A 21,193-nucleotide genomic window follows, 5' to 3' on the forward strand; every position below is an offset into this window, starting at 1 on the left:
ACTTCACTCTTTTGAAAATATAGGCTGTGTTACAATTAGAACCAAAAGAGTTTTATAGCTTGATGTCATTGAAAACTCTCTCTCTCTCTCTCTCTCTCTCTTTTTTTTTTTTTTTGAGCTCCACAAAAATAACTTTGCATTCTCTTTTAAAAACAAAATAATCATATTTGTTTCTGTTGGTGCAAAGAACCCCCACACCTATAAAATGATTTGAAGAACCTTGTAACACCTTAATAACTTTCCTTAAAATCTATAAAAACTATAGGCTACCCAACCCAAGAACCAGGTAAAATTGTTGTGCAGTGACTTTTAAGGGGGTTTGGCTTTTAAAAACTTCGATAGGAAATATCTCGCACGGAAACCAAACGATAACTTAAAGTCTGTGAAACAACACTAATTTTTTGTGAAAATATATGTAATATGCTAATCAATAACTGATAATGACAGTCCTTGCTAAATAATGTTCGCTATAGTTACCTTCGGCGAACGCGATTTTTGTTCGCGGTTGTTTATTTATCGCGCGAGGAAAATACGAGCTCTGACTAACATGTAATCTAATTTTTGTGGATACTAAAATGTTCCAAATTGAATCCTAATTAAAACATAGGCTTACATAACCCATATGTTCTCTAAATTGCTTTAACCTCCACATGTTCTAGAGTAGGATAATCATGTAAATACTTTTAAGGCCCTATTTTGAAACCCCCCCTTTTTGAACTTTTTTAAAAATGTATTATTTAATTAGTGGCTTTTATGTTATTTTAAAGAGTACAGTTGGTTCTCTTATTATTATTATTTTTAATGGTTTTATATTGCTATTAATAAAAACATTACTTTGCCTTCCTACCTGCCAAATACATTTTTAAAGCAAGGTTTAAAGTTCACCAGACTGAAAAGATAATGTATCATGTATATACATTTCACAGATATCTGATAAGACAAAGTCTTTCTTTGTTCATCAAGGTTCTAATACAGTTCGGAAGCTTTCTAGTTTAATCCCTTCATTTCCCACATTTCCTACATCAGTAATGCTCTGTCATGTGTTATTTCAGATTTAAACCTAAGAACACATTGTTCAGTCCAATCCTTTGACTTTAGATGTTCTGCACCTGTTTTCATGTGTTATGAGAGCCAAAAGCTTCTTAGCTGGATATGCATATCCAGATTTTGCTCACTCACTGATGAAGACCTTATACAGTCTATATGAAGAAACTCAATCAATAAATAGTACATTCACATGCAATAAACTATCAAGATATTATATATAAATGGACCGTAATGATACATTTAAGGATAGTTATTCTGTCTCTCAGGACTGTTTTTCCATGGTGAATATTTCGTGGTACGGAGGAGCCAGTGTCCATGCTCTCAACTGGCCGATAAACGATGCCAACATTTCCATGCAGCCCTTCACAGTCAGCGACCTTAGGGACAACCCTTCTGGCTTTGGATCAGTTTTAGAGCGCTACTTCCTGGGATCCTCAGGTAAGCAAAGACGAGCTCCGTGTCACTAACCTCCTCAGCCAAATTTGGCCACCCTGCCCTTTCACACATTTTTGACCAGTCCAAACATGTATTTACTTGTGACTATGTACACAATCCAAAACTGCCTCTGGCCTGAGATCACGGGGACCTACTGTACATAGAGAGTGTAACACAATACGGATGGTTACTTCTGCTTGGTGAAAGATTGCAAACAAAGGACATCGGACTTGAGTCTGAACCCATTGGTATTTGTCAGCAGATGCTTGATGTTTATATAGAGCGTTAATTAAGCAAACAATCTCAGAGGCAGATTTAAATAACCATTGTGTTTATGTCTGGCTGTTATTTTGATTGAGGCAGGGTGGGGGATGTTTACAGACAAATGCAGTGAATTCAAATTTTTTAAATTTTACTGTTGAAGACTTATTTCACAATAAATACTGCGCCATGACAACGTGCATGCAGTTTTTGTTTTGTTTTTATCCAGAAAAAAAAAGTATAATATTTATAATAATTATTAATATTTATAATTAGGGCTGTCAATAGATTAACATTTTTAATCGTGATTAATCACACCATTTCTGTGGTGATTCTAAAGGGCAGTGGGTGATTTTCTTTTTCTTTTGTTGTTTGATTAACATTAAAGGGATAGTTCACCCAAAAATGAAAATTATCCCATGATTTACTCACCCTCAAGCCATTTGACTATCTTCTTTCAGCCAAACACAATCAAAGTTATATTAACCCTTAAATGCATGACTGTTTCGCCAATCATTCTTACATATTCAGGTCTTTATCGACCCGGATCTATATCTAACACTGAAGGATCTCTACCTGTCGTGATAATATAAAACTCCTCTGATATTAGAGTAACAATTACAGAAGAATAAAATAAAGCATATTTTGTTACCTTTTGGAGCTTGAAAGGGCTCCGTTTCAGCAGATGTTTTATGCCATCATCACTATCCTCGTCAGAGCTCATTTCCCAGTAAATTCAGCAAATAATGGGCTAGTTTTATGTTTGAGGTCACGAATAGGAGCCCATACGCGATCTCAAACATATTCTCAGAACTATATAATTTTCAACATCTTCAAAATCAATATTTCGATCGCTAACAGCTTCACCAGATCAATCCAGTAACAGTTACAGTCATATTTGTTTGCGTTCAGTACTTGCTCTGCAGTAAATCGCTGAGCCATTTCATGTTTTTCTTATTATTTCGTTTTCTGTCTGAATGAGTCGTCACTTCAGCATTGTGTATCAGACATTGCCACCTTGTGGAATAAAGGTGAATTGCACTTATTACTAAGATTCAATTATTGTTGTGCAGAAAAAATATATGTACACTCATACACACCTCAGGTCGTTTGCAACCCTATACAATTTTTACAAAAAATTAATACAAAAATAGGCATTCTTTTTATTCTTGTTATATTCTTTATAATGAATTGATTGAGGAATACCAAGAAGGTTGATGTCTAACTTTAAAAAATGAACGAGGAGGAGGGTAGTGAATGACGTCCCGGGTCACTAAAGACCCGAGGTATGCATTTAAGGGTTAAAAAAATATCCTGGACGTTCCAAGCTTTATAATGGTAGTGAATGGTGTTCAAGATTTTGAAGCCCCAAAAAAGTGCATCCATCCATCATAAAGTAATCCACACAGCTCCAGGGGTTTAATAAAGGTCTTCTGAAGTGAATCGATGTTTTTTGTTTTTTTGTAAGAAAAATATCCATATTTAAAATTTTAAATGACAGACAGCAATAAGGCTGTTTAAGAGAACTTTAAGAGACTTTAAGAGAATGCACAGATCTAATATACTGACGACATGCATCAGATTTCTTTCCCAATTGTTTATATTCGCTTAAGACCTAACTCACTGTGTTTATGACAAAACTAGCCATATTTTTGTGTGTATTTGACTGTTTAGTCACTTATCCGATGCCCAAAGTAGGTAGCCTATACTTTGCTTGTCTGTGTTTTGCTCCATCTTGAAATAAGTGTACAGAAAGCCACCTGAGGAACAGCACAAGTTCTTTTTCACAGGTTAACGCGCTGCTTCATAACTCTTTTTAATATCCAGCATGTCAGGCAATGGACTGCATTTTACGACACTCACGTTACAAGATTTGGACATTAAAGGAGGGCTATAAATGCACCGCTTTAAATGTAAGGAACGGAATGTGGCGATTCACGTTATTTGCATTAAATTATTGTACTGCGTTAAAGAATTTGAATTAATCGCAAGCATTAACACGTTAACATTGACAGCCCTATTTATAATATTAATAAACTTAATTTTCATATTCATTGAATATATTTAATAATTCTTGAGATCCTTATTTGGCAAATTCATTGAGCATGTTTTTAGATCTGCAGTTCCAAAGCAGAATTTCTTATTACGGAGTGTCTATTTACACTAGCTCTGCCCACCAATGTCTGGTTGGGCCACTCATCTTTTAAAAAAGATGCACAGAATTCAATGTTTTCAGTGGCACAGCAGTAGTGAGTAAGGCTTGCAAACCTGCCGTTCAACACGATCGACGCAGGTTCAAATCTGCCTTTTGCCGAACTCGCATTTATTTTCAGTGAAAATTGAAATAATGTTCTAAACATGGAAATAAACTACGAACGAGTTTTTACTAATATTAAAAGTGGTTATTGGGTAGGGTTAGGGGAAGGTGTAGGGAGGGTTTTTATTCTCCCAATAAGGCAGCATCCATTTAATAATTTTAATAAATAGAATAATTTATGATATTATCGCATCCTGTTAATGTACAAAAATACTGAGGTGCAAATAATATCTGCCAATATAAATTTTTGCTATGAAAATATACTAGTTTTACTTGTAAATGTGTAAAGTGTAAATAGCATATTTTGCTTTTCGCACTTATTGCAAATAGCCACTGCCTTATTATTATTATTTATAGTGCACTCCGATTCATGACGAAATGACTTTAATGAACAATTGTTTGAACAATAGTTTCTGGTTTGAATCAGTTTAACGAATCATCAATGAATCTGTCAGAGAGTCTCGAAATGAAACATGTTTTGTGTTTTAAGATTTGTGAAACGTAAATCGCTATCGTTAATCACCGGTTGCTGATATGTACAATTAACATCCGGACACAATATTCAATCACACAGCAGAAACCAGAACCACCGTCGACCTTTAGTATAGCACTGCGTCAATGCCTCAAGCTGGAAAAAGCTATAAAATTCAAGCTTCCCAGATGCATGTCTCATTATTGACATGTGAAGGAAGTTTGAAACCACCAGGACTCTTCCTAGAATTGACCATCTGGCTAAATGTGGTATTCTAAGAATCTGTAAGGTCAAGAAAGTGACGAAGAGCCCCATGGCCCCTTGTGAAGACCCTCAGATTACCTTTGTAAAGATGGGTGGTCCCGTCACAACCCATCACTACAACACTTCGTCAATCACTTTAAGACGAAGGAGTTCCCAAGCTGTGTTCTGTAAAGTGGTAAGGTCCATGAGTTGAATAATAAAAAATGAAATAAAATAATTCTAATTGACATCAATAATGCATTAATCAATTAATGAATCAACTTTGAACAATGAATTAAATGATTCTTGAGCTATATATAATGCATCTGTAGCTCAAGACCGGATTGGTGAAACAGATGTCAAATGAGTGGTCTGTAATTTTTCTTTTATTGTTTTTTTTAATTATTCTTTTTAAAAATGCTCCAAATGAATCCAACTCATGTAATTTCCTGATCAAATTGCCTCTTTTTGTCCTGTCACATCTTATACCAATAAAATGGCAGAGATGCCAACAAATTTAATATGTATTTTTGTTGTTGTTGTTTTATCATAAATGTCATAGTATAGCATTTGGAATATATTTAAAGTGCACAAGCACTGTACAGAGAGTTGTAGTATGGAATGTGATAGTTACTGTAGGTCTAGAAAGCATCATGATGATCAGTGACATACAGTTTGCAACAAGCCCAAGATTTGTTTTTAAAATACAGTGCATCCGGAAAGTATTCACAGCGCTTCACTTTTTCCACATTTTATGTTACAGCCTTATTCCAAAAGGGATTAAATTAATTATTTTCCTCAAAATTCTACAAACAATACCCTATAATGACAACGTGAAAGAAGTTTGTTGAACTTTTGCAAATTTATTAAAAATAAAAAATGAAAAAATCACATGTACGTAAGTATTCACAACCTTTGCCATGACACTCAAAATTGAGTTCAGGTGCATCCTGTTTCCTTTGATCATCCTTGAGATGTTTCTACAACTTGATTGGAGTCTACTTGGAGTGGTAAATTCAGTTGATTGGACATGATTTGGAAAGGCACACACCTGTCTATATAAGGTCCCACAGTTAACAGTGCATGTCCGAGCACAAACCAAGCCATGAAGTCCAAGGAACTGTCTGTAGACCTCCGAGACAGGGTTGTATTGAGGCACAGATCTGGGGAAGGGTACAGAAAAATTTCTGCAGCATTGCAGGTCCCATTGAGCACAGTGGCCTCCATCATCCGTAAATGGAAGAAGTTTGGAACCACCAGGACTCTTCCTAGAGCGGGCCGCCCGGCCAAACTGAGCGATTGGGGGACAAGGGCCTTAGTCAGGGAGGTGACCAAGAACCCGATGGTCACTCTGACAGAGCTCCAGCATTTCTCTGTGGAGAAAGAAGAACCTTCCAGAAGAACAACCATTTCTGCAGCACTCCACCAATCAGGCCTGTATGGTAGAGTGGCCAGATGGAAGCCACTCCTCAGTAAAAGGCACATGACAGCCCGCCTGGAGGACTCTCAGACCATGAGAAACAAAATTCTCTGGTCTGATGAAACAAAGATTGAACTCTTTGGCCTGAATAGCAAGCATCATGTTTGGCGGAAACCAGGCACTGCTCATCACCTGGCCAATACCATCCCTACAGTGAAGCATGGTAGTGGCAGCATCATGCTGTGGGGCTGTTATTCAGCGGCAGGAACTGGGAGACTAGTCAGGATTGAGGGAAAGATGAATGCAGCAATGTACAGAGACATCCTTGATGAAAACCTGCTCCAGAGCGCTCTGGACCTCAGACTGGTGCGAAGCTTCATCGTCCAATAGGACAATGTCTCTAAGCACACAGCCAAGATAACAAAGGAGTGGCTACGGGACAACTCTGTGAATGTCCTTGAGTGGCCTAGCCAGAGCCCAGACTTGAACCCGATTGAACATCTCTGGAGAGATCTGAAAATGGCTGAGCACTGATGCTCCCCATCCATCCTGATGGAGCTTGAGAGGTCCTGCAAAGAAGAATAAGAGAAACTGGCCAAAAATAGGTCTGCCAAGCTTGTAGCATCATACTCAAAAAGACTTGAGGCTGTAATTGGTGCCAAAGGTGCTTCAACAAAGTATTGAGCAAAGGCTGTGAATACTTGTGTACATGTGATTTTTTGTTTTGTTTTTTGTTTTTAATACATTTCCAAAGATTTCAAACAAAACAAAGATTCCTTTACGGGGGTACTGTTTGTAGAATTTTGAGGAAAATAATGAATTTAATCCTTTATGGAATAAGGCTGTAACATAACAAAATGTAGAAAAAGTGAAGCGCTGTGAACACTTTCCAGATGCACTGTAACTGCTGGTAAAAACAACTTAAACTAAACTGAAACAACAACAACAAAACAAAAACAGAGCATTTCAGTGGATCCCAATAGTACTTTGTAGCAGTCCCACCTTTGCAAATTACAGCTGGTAAAACCAACAAAACCAAGAAAACACAAACAAGTGTCGGGGAAAGATACTTTTAAAAGTAATGCATTAACGCCCGTTTACACCGAGAATGATAACTATAAAGATAACAATAAAGATATAGTTCTAATAATTTTTTTTCCAGCTGTTGGATGATAAAACACTGAGAGACAATCAGTATCCGATCTAATTTTAAGGTCTCGCACATTTAAAATGGCAGGCGACATTGCGGAGAATTTAATCGCCGAGGTCCAGAAAAAGCCACCACTGTTTGACAAGTCAACCCCCCTTTTCGAGGGTACTTGAAAGAAAATGAATATATGGAAAACAATCGGTCATACCCTCTGAATAAATGGTGAGAAGTATTAACGATGATATCATTATGCCAGGCTAGCAAACAGTGTAAAGTAAAATTACCTCAGATATCTAGTGCTAGTTTCGACAACATTGTCTTGCTTCCTTTGAAGTTGCAGTGAAAAAGACTAGGCATTGTTTTTATCGCGCTATATTGACTTTGTCAGCTAAATTTACTGTTAGATCAGATCGATTACACTAGCTATTCACTCGAAACATAGCATGCTGAGGACATCTGCTGGTTAAAGCTGTGTAAATGCAACAAGAACAGCAAAAACATGTTGCGCACACTTTGAAACCGCAACGCACAGGCTTAGAATAAACAGACCGTTATTGTTCGTTGGTGTGGACGCAAATATATTTATCGTTCTTGGTGTGAACGTGCCTTTACAATATTGTCTTACTCCCTAAAAAGTAACTAGTCGCTTTACATAGTTTTTATGGAAAGCAATGCGTTACGTTACTTTTGAGTTACTTTTTCTCACCTGGGCTGGGCTTGCTTGTTTGTTTTTCAATAACAAAAAAAAGTTATTTTTTGCCAAATGTAAAAGCCCTTTCACACCAAAAGTGAAATAAATAAACCTCAGGCTGAAAGAAATGCAAATTCACGCCTGTACAGTAGAGGGCGCAGTTCAAACCATGGGAAAACAAAAGTAACGTGTGTTACTTATTTGAAAAAGTAACAGATATTTTGTAAATTTAAAAGTAATGGGTTACTAGTTACTTTTAGTCCGATTACGTAACTCGCATTACTTGTAATGGATTACCCCCAACACTGGTAATAACATAAACAGTTGCCACTGTACTTACATTCATGGTGCAAACATACTACTTCTTGTGTTTTGTACTAGGTTTGATATATGTTCAATAAATGGTTAAAAACGTCGGCGAAGGGGTGTTGCAATGACCCCTTCGGATCACCACTCTTGTAATGAGAGGCTTGTGTGGGTGAGCAGCTGGTCTCTAAACACGGTTACCACTCAAAGCCGAGACACTCTCACACAGCACCTCGTCACCCGCACACAATCCAGCAATTAATAACCCGATTTACTCAACACAGTCACGCTGCTTTTTTCGTGCAGGCTCATTGTTTGCGCCCACATCGGTGTCTTCCAACTTTGTGTGTGAGCTTTCGGCAGCTGAAAGGTGAAAGGGGTAATCTGCGTCCCAGACGGCTGAACAGAATTAGATTAAAGCGAAAGGGCATGCCATCAGCTAAGGACATAATATTCATCATGTGACACAAACAAAGGCCTTTTATGATTTCCTAGATCATTATTTGCACAGGCCCAGCAAGAGTTATGTAACGCCGTGAGCAGTTTAACCGAAACAGTCGTATGATTTTAATCCCTTTTCCACCTCGCTTGAGGACGGCCTTGATTTTGGAGATACCTCTCAAGCCCCTTTCCAATCGGCTCACTTTTAAGACAGAAATGTTGAGCTTCCTGCCAATGCAGCTGTCTTGCGTTGCCAAGTTACCGCAGGCATATCATGGTATATAATGCCCAGTGGCATAACAATGACAGTCATGTTGGCTCAGATTTGTAAGGCGACCCAGCAGCTGCCTGTGGCCGCAGCTCTCAGCTTCTATTGGTCGGCGATGTGTTGATAATGGATATAATTGTTTTTCCTGAGTTGCCGCTCTGCAGCCAAAAGGCATGTTGTTGTGCAGGCCTGTAAAATGAGCCCCCGGTGACCCAAGGCAAACCCAAAGGTAAACTTTTCAGCACTGTATATTTACATTTAGGCCTTGAAATCAGATAGTGGTTTTAAACAGGTTGGTGATGTGGGGATTCAGTCATGCGATGTCTGTCAAATAGCTTTGTCCACTTTGTTGATGAGAGACATTATTGAAGTGTCCAGGCAAGTTATGTCCAGTCCAAAATAATGACCGAATCGTCTCTTAAAGAGACGGGGACATATTTAGAATTTGCTAGTTTCCAAGTAATGATTGTCACTCCTTGTTCATGTGCGTTAGCTTGGCCAGCTATACGCTAATGATGATCCATATATACTGTACATATGTATATATGTGTGTGTGTAGACAGTATATGTTTCTACTATTCATTGTTGAAATAGAGAATTTTAAATGGTGGCAGCAACATATTGTTTTCAACAAAATTACACTCACATGTTTACATTTTGTATTTGGCAAATCAAAATCAGACATTTGTGAATGATACAACAGTTTTAGTTTCGATAACTTAAAAAAATGGAACAAAATAGGGTTAAAGCTCAAGCCTTTGCCTATGCGGTTGCTTGGGTTTTGTGGGTGGTTGATAATGTAGATACTTGCTAGCTTACACTCTAAAAAACAATGGGTTAAAAACAACCCAATTTGGGTTGTTTTTAACCCAAGGGCTGGGTAAATATAGGACAGAACACATGTTGGGTTAATTTTACCAAGCAATTTTGGTTGTTTATTTAACCCAGCATTATGGGTTGATTTAACCCAGCATAATACTCCACACAACCACTGGTTTGCATAATATTTCCTTTATTTTTGATCATATTTTATAGTATATTTTAAATCGTTTTTAATATAAATTGCCTACATTTAAGTTCGTTTAACAAATATTATAAGTAAAAATTTAATATTTAGAAGTTTAATCGACCAGTCCCTGTTGTCCTGTTTCCACCATAATGGCACTGGATCTCATGCCAGAGATGGCTCGTGTTCGTCGGGGAAACCAATAACTTCAGACTGCCGTCCTGCGTTTCACTCGTAGCCGAAAAATACTGTGACTGGCTCCATAATCTGTCCATAAATAATCAGTGCACGGCTTTGAGAACATATTTTAAAGGTGCCCTAGAATTAAAAATTGAATTTATCTCGGCATAGTTAAATAACAAGAGTTCAGGACATGGAAATGACATACAGTGAGTCTCAAACTCCATTGTTTCCTCCTTCTTATATAAATCTCATTTGTTTAAAAGACCTCTGAAGAACAGGCGAATCTCAACATAACACTGACTGATACGTAACAGTCGGGATCATTAATATGTACGCCCCCAATATTTGCATATGCCAGCCCATGTTCCCAAACTTATGAAAGGCATTAGACAAGGGCAGCCAGTAACGTCTGGAGCAGCACAGCCGAATCATCAGACTATATGCAGGTAAGCAAGCAAGGACAATAGCGAAAAATGGCAGATGAAGCAATAATAACTGACATGATCCATGATATCATGATATTTTTAGTGATATTTGTGAATTGTCTTTCTAAATGTTTTGTTAGCATGTTGCTAATGTACTGTTAAATGTGGTTAAAGTTACCATCGTTTCTTACTGTATTCACGGAGACAAGAGCCGTCGCTCTTTTCATTTTTAAACACTAGCAGACTGTATAATTCATAAACACAACTTCATTCTTTATAAATCTCTCCAACAGTGTGTAATGTTAGCTTTAGCCACGGAGCACAGCCTCAAATTCATTCAGAATCAAATGTAAACATCCAAATAAATACTATACTCACATAATCCGACGCATGCATGCAGCATGCATGACGAACACTTTGTAAAGATCCATTTGAGGGTTATATTAGCTGTGTAAACTTGTGTAAAAGTGTTTATGCACTGTTCAAGGCAAGCGCGAGCTCCGTGGGCGGAGAGCACGAGATTTAAAGGGGGCCGCACAGCATAAATCAGCTCATATTTAATGATGACCCAAAATAGGCAGTTAAAAAAAATTAATTAAAAAAAATCTATGGGGTATTTTGAGCTGAAACTTCACAGACACATTCAGGGGCCACCTTAGACTTATATTACATCTTGTAAAAAAACATTCGATGGCACCTTTAATATCCTACGTATTTATATTCTGTATCTTTTTTTAATCAAATCATAAAATTTTATGCAAGGCATCAGGCGTTTCTATTATGCGAAAAGACCGATGCGACACTTGTTTAGGTGACTCACATTGCACCCCTGTATGTTGCTTTGCATAAAATTAAACGATATTCAGAACAATAACGAATTTTTAGATAAAATAAAATGTACACAAACCTGTTTTTTACCAAAGACATGCACCAATTTGACGGCGCTTCACTGCTCTCTCAAACACTGGGTTGTTACATCTGACCCACGATCTGGGTAACACAAAAACTACCCAAACACTGGAAAAATAACCTCCAAAAATAACCCAAAAGGCTCAACCCAGGACTTGGGTAGAAAAAATAACACAACATTTTAACATTTCATAGATATTCATCGGTCTAAGTCCATTAGATTTTTAATCTAAGTATAAGCTTAAGTATAAGCAATAGTAATAGTGATACGTGACCTGGAAAACCCCACTAATAAACAGTTGTGTGTCATGTGAGACTGAAGTAGAGATGCACGATTAATAGTTAAAAAATTGCAATCTCGATTCAAACAGCCATGCGATCTTATTCCTAAATGACAACGATTCGGCTATGTCTATTAAACCTTTGACAAGTAAGATCAAGTGAACATTCACATCTGCGTTGGCACTGCCGCTGAGCCAGAGAGAGCAGTTGTCATGTACATGTATGAAACAGTCTTTTCAACCACACAGAATCATTATTTCTGTATTACAATCATTTAAGTTATCACAGAAGTGCTGGGATAAAAGTTTATAGTTTGGATATAAACACTGATGTCTATGGTAGCGATCAAAATAGAGTAAATCAGCTTTGGAAAGTAACTTGAATCAATTACATAATTACACCAGTAGGTGGCGACAAGTGATTGTTAAAATAAGTATTCATCATTGAATCATTCATTCAAGAGATTCGTTCAAAAACGCTAAATCAAGTGAAGTCTTTATGGGTGAGTCATTGAATCATTCATTCAAACTGATTTAAAAAAAAAAAAAATCAATTCAAATTAATTAATTATTTTTTAAATGGACTGAAGCAATGAACATTTTGTCAAAATCTCTAGTAAATAACGTTATTTTTTTTAGTTCAGAAGTTCAGAATCATGGGAGAATCGTGATTGTTCACCCACTAACTAATAGGGAATGTGAGCTGTAATTAGACCATCTTAAGACAAGGTTAGTTTTACCCTAATTTAAAAATAAATAAATTGAGTGATTCTCAATTTATCCAGAATGGTGCAGCTCTAGACTGAAGTCATGTTGATTGGCAATCAAAGTAAAAAATGTTGTATCCGTCCAGAGTTCAGACGCTTTGAGTTTTACTCTTCAAAAGCTTGGAGGCCCCTTTCTTAAGGTGTGTATAACATGGAATCTGCACAGAGGGGAATAAATAACTGTCATTTGCTGACGTTTAAGAGACTTTTGGCTTGAGTTATGAGCAAGGTGGGTTCTACAGAAGTTGAAAAAGAGGGGGAGCAGCCTCTTATTTTTAGAATAATTCCCCACGGTAACTACTACCAGCTTTCCTGAAATATTTTCCACTCTGTCTTTAAAGCAAAGATGAATAACAGCATCTCATCTCACTTTTTTCACCTAATATGGCCTGGATGGGATCAGAGAGTGGAACAATTTTTTAACAATAAATGAATGATTCTTGCAAATGCTTAGTGCTATTTCATATAAATTGTGTCAATTAATAATAAAAGTGTATCATATAACTTGATAGAAGGATAATTACAGAAAGGATGAAAAAAATAAACATAAATATTTTGCATTCTACAGAAGAAAGAAAGCCATACAGGTTTGGAACGACATGTTGGTGAGTAAATGATGACAGAATTTTCATTTCTGGCATGAACTGGCCCTTTAAGAAAACATATGCAAAATCTTATGCCGAACAGTCTGGCTTCTTTCCTTCACTTGGCAAAGTCTATGGCAGGTACGATACTTAGCAGACCTTACACCCTTACACGCTATTATTTATAAACACTAGCCACGACAGCAACCTTCATATCTCTCCAAGTCTAATCTGCAGTGATAAATAGAGGGAACTGGTAAAGTTTGCCAAAGAATCCATCTTATTTAAGAGATGTTTCTCTCTGAGTCTCTCAATATAAAAGGGAAAAGGAAACTAACGAGACAATAACTTTTGATGGAGAACAAAATTCCGTTCGGAGTCGGTAACTGAGTTTTACACAGTTCAAAAAGAAATATTAATATTAATGTGCAAATAATCATCTGAGAATAGTGCACATTGAGGTAGGCAACCCATTTAGATTTCATTTGTCTAATTAAATGTAGGAACAAGCATAACACGCTTAGTTTTGTTCAAGCTTTATTTATTAGTTTTATTTAAGCTTTTGGGGTAAAAATCCCATGTTTTTATGTGAGAACTATTAGAAATGTTATATAAACTATTTACTACACTGTAAAAAAAAATTCAAAGTTATGATTAAAGCAAAGATTATTGGAGTATGTAAGAAAATATCGATGGTCCACTTTCATTAGTGTATTAGTAGACTGTCTGCTTAAAGGATTAGTTCACTTTCAAATAAAATTTTCCTGATAATTTACTCACCCCCATGTCATCCAAGATGTCCATGTCATTCATTCTTCAGTCGAAAAGAAATTAAGGTTTTTGATGAAAACATTCCAGGATTATTCTCCTTATCGTGGACTTCAATAACCTCCGAACGGTTGAAGGTCAAAATTACAGTTTCAGTGCAGCTTCAAAGAGCTTTAAACGATACCAGACGAGGAATAAGGGTCTTATCTAGAGAAACGATCAGTCATTTTTCAAAAAAAAAAAAAAAAAAAAAATTAAATACAACTGTATATGCTTTATAAACACAAATATTTGCATTGTACATGCTTCCGCTTTCCGTATTCTTCAAAAAGCTTGCGCTGTATGTCCTATGCCTTCCCTATTCAACTTACGGAACGAACGCAGCGCCAGTTTGTAGTTATTTGTGAAATGTACTAGCAATTTCTGAGTGATTTGAAATTAATTAAAAAAATATTAACAGCATTAAAATTTTTATTTACTTTTAAACATAATCAAATGGCTGTATCTGATGCCAACCTGTTACCACAATTTGTACACATATTACATTGTTGACAAGTTATTGTACAAAAACAAAACAAAACAAAAAAAACATTTTTTTACATTTTCACATTTCACCATTTATGCAAACTTGGAAACTTTGTATATATGTCTAAATTGAGTCTAAATTGTCAAAAAAAAAAACATTGAAAAAAGACATTGTCAAGTTATCAAATTATTTTACATAAAGCATTATTGTACATGCTATGTCTAACTGTTAACCCTATAAAGTCTGTTTTTCTACATGCCTTCTGTCATCTGATTGATAGTTTTTTAGCAGTTAAAAGGCCTTTTAGTATAATTCTACAAAATGTCCACCTTCAGCTCGTGGCTCACGTGTCTTTTAGCTATGAATTTTTTTACTGATTTTTAAGTAAACATAAGAATAACTTATATTATATAGTAATATTTCAAGATGAACACTTACTGGACAAGCAAAGTAGGTTTACTTGATTATTCATACATCATTTTTTAGACAAATCATGATAAAAATGTGATACATTAGGCTTTTGAGGAACACTTATTTGCAGTGATGGGAATAAAGGCGTTATAATTAAGTGGCGTTACTAACGCCGTTACTTTTTTCAGTAACGAGTAATCAAACGAATTACTTTTTCTCCCGTTACAACGCCATTACCTTACTGGCAAAAAAAATAAAAAAATAAAAATGCCGCGTTACTATAATTGAGCTCACTGATGTGGTTTTCATCTGAGTAGGCTCTCTCTCAGCCATAAAACCTACAAAAAAATTTCTCTGGTGTGTGCTGCGGTTAGTCATAGCCTACACAAATATAGGCTAATTTTAAACTGATAATAATGAACGATGCTCTGTGTGTGTCTGTGAGCATGCGAGCTGAGCGTGAGCTCAAACCAGAATACCCTTTGTGACATGCTGGATCGAAAATATGTGAAATAAGTTTTTCTAGTCGACTAGTAGTAATTCATTTAAGCCATTAGTTGACTAATCACATTTATATTAATTTAATTTCTTAAATACTGGAGAGAATAAACCATAATAATGAGCGTTTATGTAACTCAAGCGCACGCATAACGCTTGCCATAAAGAACCGACAAAAGTAATAATTATGAATGTGACCAAAACAGCAAGGAGACATTTTAATTGTTTATTAATAAAGTGATGTTTTCTGAATCAGTGTCGGCTGCGAAGATGAAGTTGACATTGCTGACTCTCATCATCTCCGCATATACTGGACGCGCCTAGAGAGAGAATGTTGGCTACATTTCATTCGGATTAGGCTACATAATCAGAGTAGCCTATTTCTTTTCGTTTTTAGATATGTCAGGCTTTTTATAGATATATTTCTCATGTCTGCGAGGCAAGCAGCCGCTGCGTTTCGGTTCATTTAGCCTATAAGTCGCGCTCCAGTTCACACGCCAGTGATCGCGCCGGCGCCTGCCATGATTATATTGTCTGCTATATTTGCTTCTTATTTATTAAATCCAGGCAACTGGTCAATGAAACATTGATTAAAATTAAGATACAATTTTTACAAAACGAAATTCACTTTACAGAAATGCTTTCTACAAAACAAAATTTAATGAAGTGGTCAAAATCATGTCTGACCCACTCCATGTCTCCCGATATATTGCGCATCTTATGATGCATCTTACTCATGCTGTTCACTTTTCATAATCAAGTAAATGAATTTAAAACATAACATAGGACTATTTAAACATATATATGAAACTACATTTTCTTTAATGGCTACCAACACGTATTGTACAGTACAGAGAAATTTCATAAGCGAAAGCGGATCATGAGTCACGAGTCGGTTCATAATTTATTCTTAGACTTATATTTAATATTGGGAGCATTCAAGTTATTTGACTTTTTTTTTTTTTTTAAGTAACGCAATAGTTACTTTCCCTGGTAATTAGTTACTTTTATAATGATGTAACTCGGTTACTAACTCCGTTACTATTTGTGAGAAGTAACTAGTAACTATAACAAATTACTTTTTTAAAGTAACGTACCCAACACTGCTCATTTGTTTGTCTTTCAGTCATTGTTTGCATTGAATTTTATGTTTTGTCCCCCACAATTAAAGCTACAGAGTTTTGATCAACTAAGCATCAATATCATCTTACTAAGACATATCGTCCCCTTGGAATTATAAGGTTCTATCTGCGTTCTGAGCAGTTTCCATTTAGCAAAAACTATATGGGGAACAAGTTTCTTTCAAACATGAAAATGACAGGGACCCTAAATGTATTCTAAATATACAATATCAAAATCCTCTCAAATTTGTAAATGGGGATTTTTGGAACGGGTCAAATGCAGATAGAACCTTCTGATTCTAAAAAACAAAACAACAACAAAAAAAAACCTTTTTGCTTTGAATTATAAGGTTCTATCTGCCAAAAAATTAATTGAAGCAATAATTTTCAAGAAACACAAACAGTTTGCTTATAATTTGTTTTAAAACATAAAATTAGTTGTAACAATGTGTTGACATGCATGAGAAAGTTAAATGTAATTGTTTTTCTGACATTTATTTCATATTTTAAATGAATATTTTTTCTTGATCAACTTAAGCATAAAAGGCAGTGCTAAATCTTTTGTCCAATGCAGATGTTAAATTTAGGTAGGAATATGAATATTTAACACATTATTGCAGGAACCATTTAAGTTTAATTTTCCTTTTGTTTAAACAGAAAACAGCTACTGTAATACATCTGAGCAGGACTTTATTCCACAGAAAGTGAGACAGGTAAAATGTTTTTTCTCTCTAGACATCAGTATTTCTGAAATAACATGCTAATGTTTATTGTTGTAATTAAAACCCCATCAATTAAATTATTGACTAGTTGACCTTTGGGGCTTAATATTGTAAAAGACATTTTAAGACTAAAAAACTGCAAGAAAACAGGCAATGTCTCAGCAAAGGTGTTTAACAAAGTTTAATAAACTCTGAAAAATGTTTCACTGACTATATATAATTAAAAAATATTTCACATTTAAAATATTTAAATTACTTCAACTATACAACAACTCAGTTTTTACCAACAATGTAAAATTTAACATTTCATCTCACTTAATGTAGTATACACTTTAATCCAGTGTGCCATAGCGTAGAGCTTTATAGCTAACGTTATACAACTTACTTCAAGCACACAGGATGGATCAAGGTTAAAACATAACCTAATCTATACATAACTTGCACTCGTATGACAATGACGTGACTGGAAATAAGCAAATAGACTACAAAAACCTCTTAATAGCGCTGCTGGCTAACGTTAACTGAAAACAACTCCTCAGCAAACAGATACAGCAAAACACACAAAAAGTCTGTAATTCCCTGGAATTTGGGCTGCTGTCATTGACAAGATCCTAAATAACATAGTCCATCATGAGGTTTCTAATAAACATCGCGTTGTGTGAAATTATTTAGTCTTCTCTTCACCGATTTAGTGTTTTTCTGCGCTCTCTTCCGCTATCGCGCCGCGGCGACATGACAAAGAAAGCTGATTCTGATTGGTCCTCGTGTGTGCATTCGAAGTGCTGATTGGCTCACGCAGATAGAACCTTATAGAACCAAAGGGGCACGTTCAAGCTCAAACCGGTGCGCAACATTTTGCTACGTTTTCCGGGTTAAACGACATGTTTCCTGGAAACGGTGTGCAACGGGTTTGAGATACGTTTTCTCTTGTTTGGTGGGTGTATCAGAAATGTCAGCCCAATCAGTGGCAAGATGTATATAAACCACGCGGTATTAAAGAGACAGCTCGCACAATGGGTATTAAAGGTGCTCTAAGTGATCCTGGGTGGAGTAACTTCCTGTTGACATTCGAAGTGTTGTCAAACAAAACAGAAGCTAGCTAGACCCTCCCTCCTCCTCCTCCTCCCCCTCCCCTCCGTGCTTCCTGAAACAGTCATGAACGCGCATTTAAAATCATTCTTGTCGGTTATTGGCTGGAGCATGTTTATTATGTTTAGTGGTCCAGGCTGCACCAGTTTGTTTTTATTGCCCTTTTCGGAGCTTGTGGCGACTACAGAGACCGCGTTTTTTTTACAGTGTGTTCAGGGGACAGGCAGCTAGCGGATAGTGAGGAGATGTTTGCTGTATGTGACAAAAAATGTTTTGACCTAAAAACACATGATATCACTTAGAGCACCTTTAACGTAACAAAAATACTACACTTTATATATTGCTATTGTATTGTGAAGTGACACTTTAATAAACTTTTCTACACTCCTCTGATTATATAATGGTAAATATTACAATAGCACAACAACAGTGATCAGCAATAATGATAAGCCTAATACTCACAATAAAAATAATATAGATAAACAGTCTCTGAAGTAAGAAGTGGATTATCCTTCACCTGAAATGTTTGTCTTTTCATCCTGAAATGCGAGACAAATGTTATATTACAATAATTAGAAGTTTCCACAAATCCCTTCACTCGATTGGGATGTTCTCTTTTATTGTGGACTGCAATCAGTGACTGTAACATTGAGCATATTTTGTAGTATTAAACACGTTTTTATACCGACTTCATCAGGCTCCGAAAAAAGAACACAAAGAATGTCCTTCTCAGCTGCCATAGTTGCAACCCTTGACCACCGTTTCTGTTTAAAAAACGGAAAGCCCAAGTTAGAGTGTGACTTTGTAGATAGAACCTTTTTGTTTTCTAAAAAAAGTACCAAAATGTACTCATATAATCATATAATGTAAATAAGGTGTCACAGAATATGAATATGTAAATAACTCAATTTTGACAAAAATTTCAGACAGAACCTTATAATTCCAAGGGGACGATATTACTGGAAGATATTGAGTGACAACTGATATTTATATGCATTTTTATGTCTGTTAAGTTGTTATAAAGATCTGACTGATAAATTTACATTACAAGCTATCAGAATTTCAGATTACTTTTTGGCCATATAAATATCAGCAACGGCACCAAATTGCATATTTTTACTCATTTTGGGCCTCTGAATAAAACCCTAATGTAAAAGCCTGATGTATCAAATATTACAGTCAACAGAGTATTTTAGTATTTACTTTTTTATATTTTGTTTGCGTTGAATTTATATTTTATATATACTTTTTTTGCCTTCAAAATCTCACACCCCCTTCATTCCCATTATAAAGCTTGGAAGAGCCAGAATATTTTTTAATATAACTCTGACTGTGTTTGACTGAAAGAAGAAAGTCATATACACCTAGGATGATTTACTCGCCTTGAGTGATTTTTATTTTGGGGTGAACTATCCCCTTAATGTAATATTGTTGGTGCTTTTCTATATAGACCCACGAAATGGTGCCATTTATCGATGCATCTGAGTTTAAAGAATCAATAACTGATTAATTACAGGTCAAAATGATTATCAGTCTATTTCTTTTGAATCACATCACATCGGAATAATAAAAAATGTGCTAACTTCTGAAATGATGTAGTACACATCGCAGGACAATATTTCTTAAGATGTATTGTTTCGTTTGTTTGTGGGTTGAATCGGCTTGGTTAGATGAGAGGCCAGTTGGATGGAAGGCGCTGTGTGTGTCTACACTGGGGTACATTGACATGGTGGTGAAATCTGAGAAGCAGGAAGAATTCCAGGGAGGGCAGCTACATCTGCGGACATAATTATCTGCTTCACATAATCTCAACTTTTCAGGTGCAGAAAGACATCAGAAGCAGCCCCCACATACCACCCACTTTCTCAAAAAGCTTTAAAAATATAAAGATTCAATTATAAATTCCAATGTTTCCTGTTCCGAACGTCCCAGGCCCAAAATTTCCATGATACATCAGGCTGTAAAGGCTGCTTTACTGGGGTAGGTCGAAAGATGGTATTTGGTTTCGTTCATGCTGTGTCTGCCATTCACACAGAGTCACGAATGGAGTTAAAGGAGTAAACGTGTGATCTGAAATCACCTGACGTCTCAGCAGTGTCTCATGTGTGTGTTGAATATTGAACTCAAAATGTCTGTTCAGTATTTTAGTTCCAATGAAATGACTTATGAGTGAACTTTTCTTTTTGCATTGACGTATTTTTCCTATTGAAACAGGAAGTTGTAGCGGGACACACTACCACTCAGAAGTCTTATTTTTAAAAAATAAATTAATACTTTTATTCACCAAAGACACATAAAATTGATCAAAAGTGACAGTAAAAACATTTATAATGTTACAAAAAAATTAAAAAGAAAATCTGTTTTAAAAGAATGCTGTTTTTTTTTTTTTTTTTTTTTTTTTTTACTTCAATTAACCAAAGAATCCGGTTTCATATATATGAAAATAGATAGATATATATATATCTTTTGAACTTTTTACTCATCAAAGGATCCTGAAAAAAAATTATCATGGTTTCCACAAATACATTAAGCAGCACAACTGTTTTCAACATTGATAGTAAGAAAAAATGTTTCTTGGGTATCAAATCATCAAATTAGAATGATTTCTGAAGGATCATGTGACACTGAAGACTGGAGTAATGATGAAAAAACATTCAGCTTTGACATCACATAAATAAATTACATTTTATAATATATTTAAAGGTGCCCTAGATTCAAAAATTGAATTTACCTTGGCATAGTTGAATAACAAGAGTTCAGTACATGGAAAAGACATACACTGAGTCTCAAACTCCATTGTTTCCTCCTTCTTATATAAATCTCATTTGTTTAAAAGACCTCCGAAGAACAAG

At 35.8% G+C, this 21,193-nt stretch overlaps 1 protein-coding gene across 2 annotated transcripts in view; it reads left to right on the forward strand.

Moving 5' to 3' along the window:
- si:ch211-236l14.4 (SITS-binding protein) overlaps window positions 1–21,193 on the forward strand; it is a 48,296-nt gene that overhangs the window by 1,035 nt on the left and 26,068 nt on the right. For both annotated transcript variants that reach the window (XM_048158736.1, XM_048158735.1), the window contains exon 2: window positions 1,314–1,485. In XM_048158736.1, coding sequence (XP_048014693.1) covers window positions 1,314–1,485 — 172 coding nt within the window. The remainder of the gene's footprint in view (window positions 1–1,313; window positions 1,486–21,193) is intronic.

The sequence above is a fragment of the Megalobrama amblycephala genome, linkage group LG15 (genome assembly GCF_018812025.1).
Source record: "Megalobrama amblycephala isolate DHTTF-2021 linkage group LG15, ASM1881202v1, whole genome shotgun sequence".
Lineage (NCBI taxonomy): Eukaryota > Metazoa > Chordata > Actinopteri > Cypriniformes > Xenocyprididae > Megalobrama > Megalobrama amblycephala.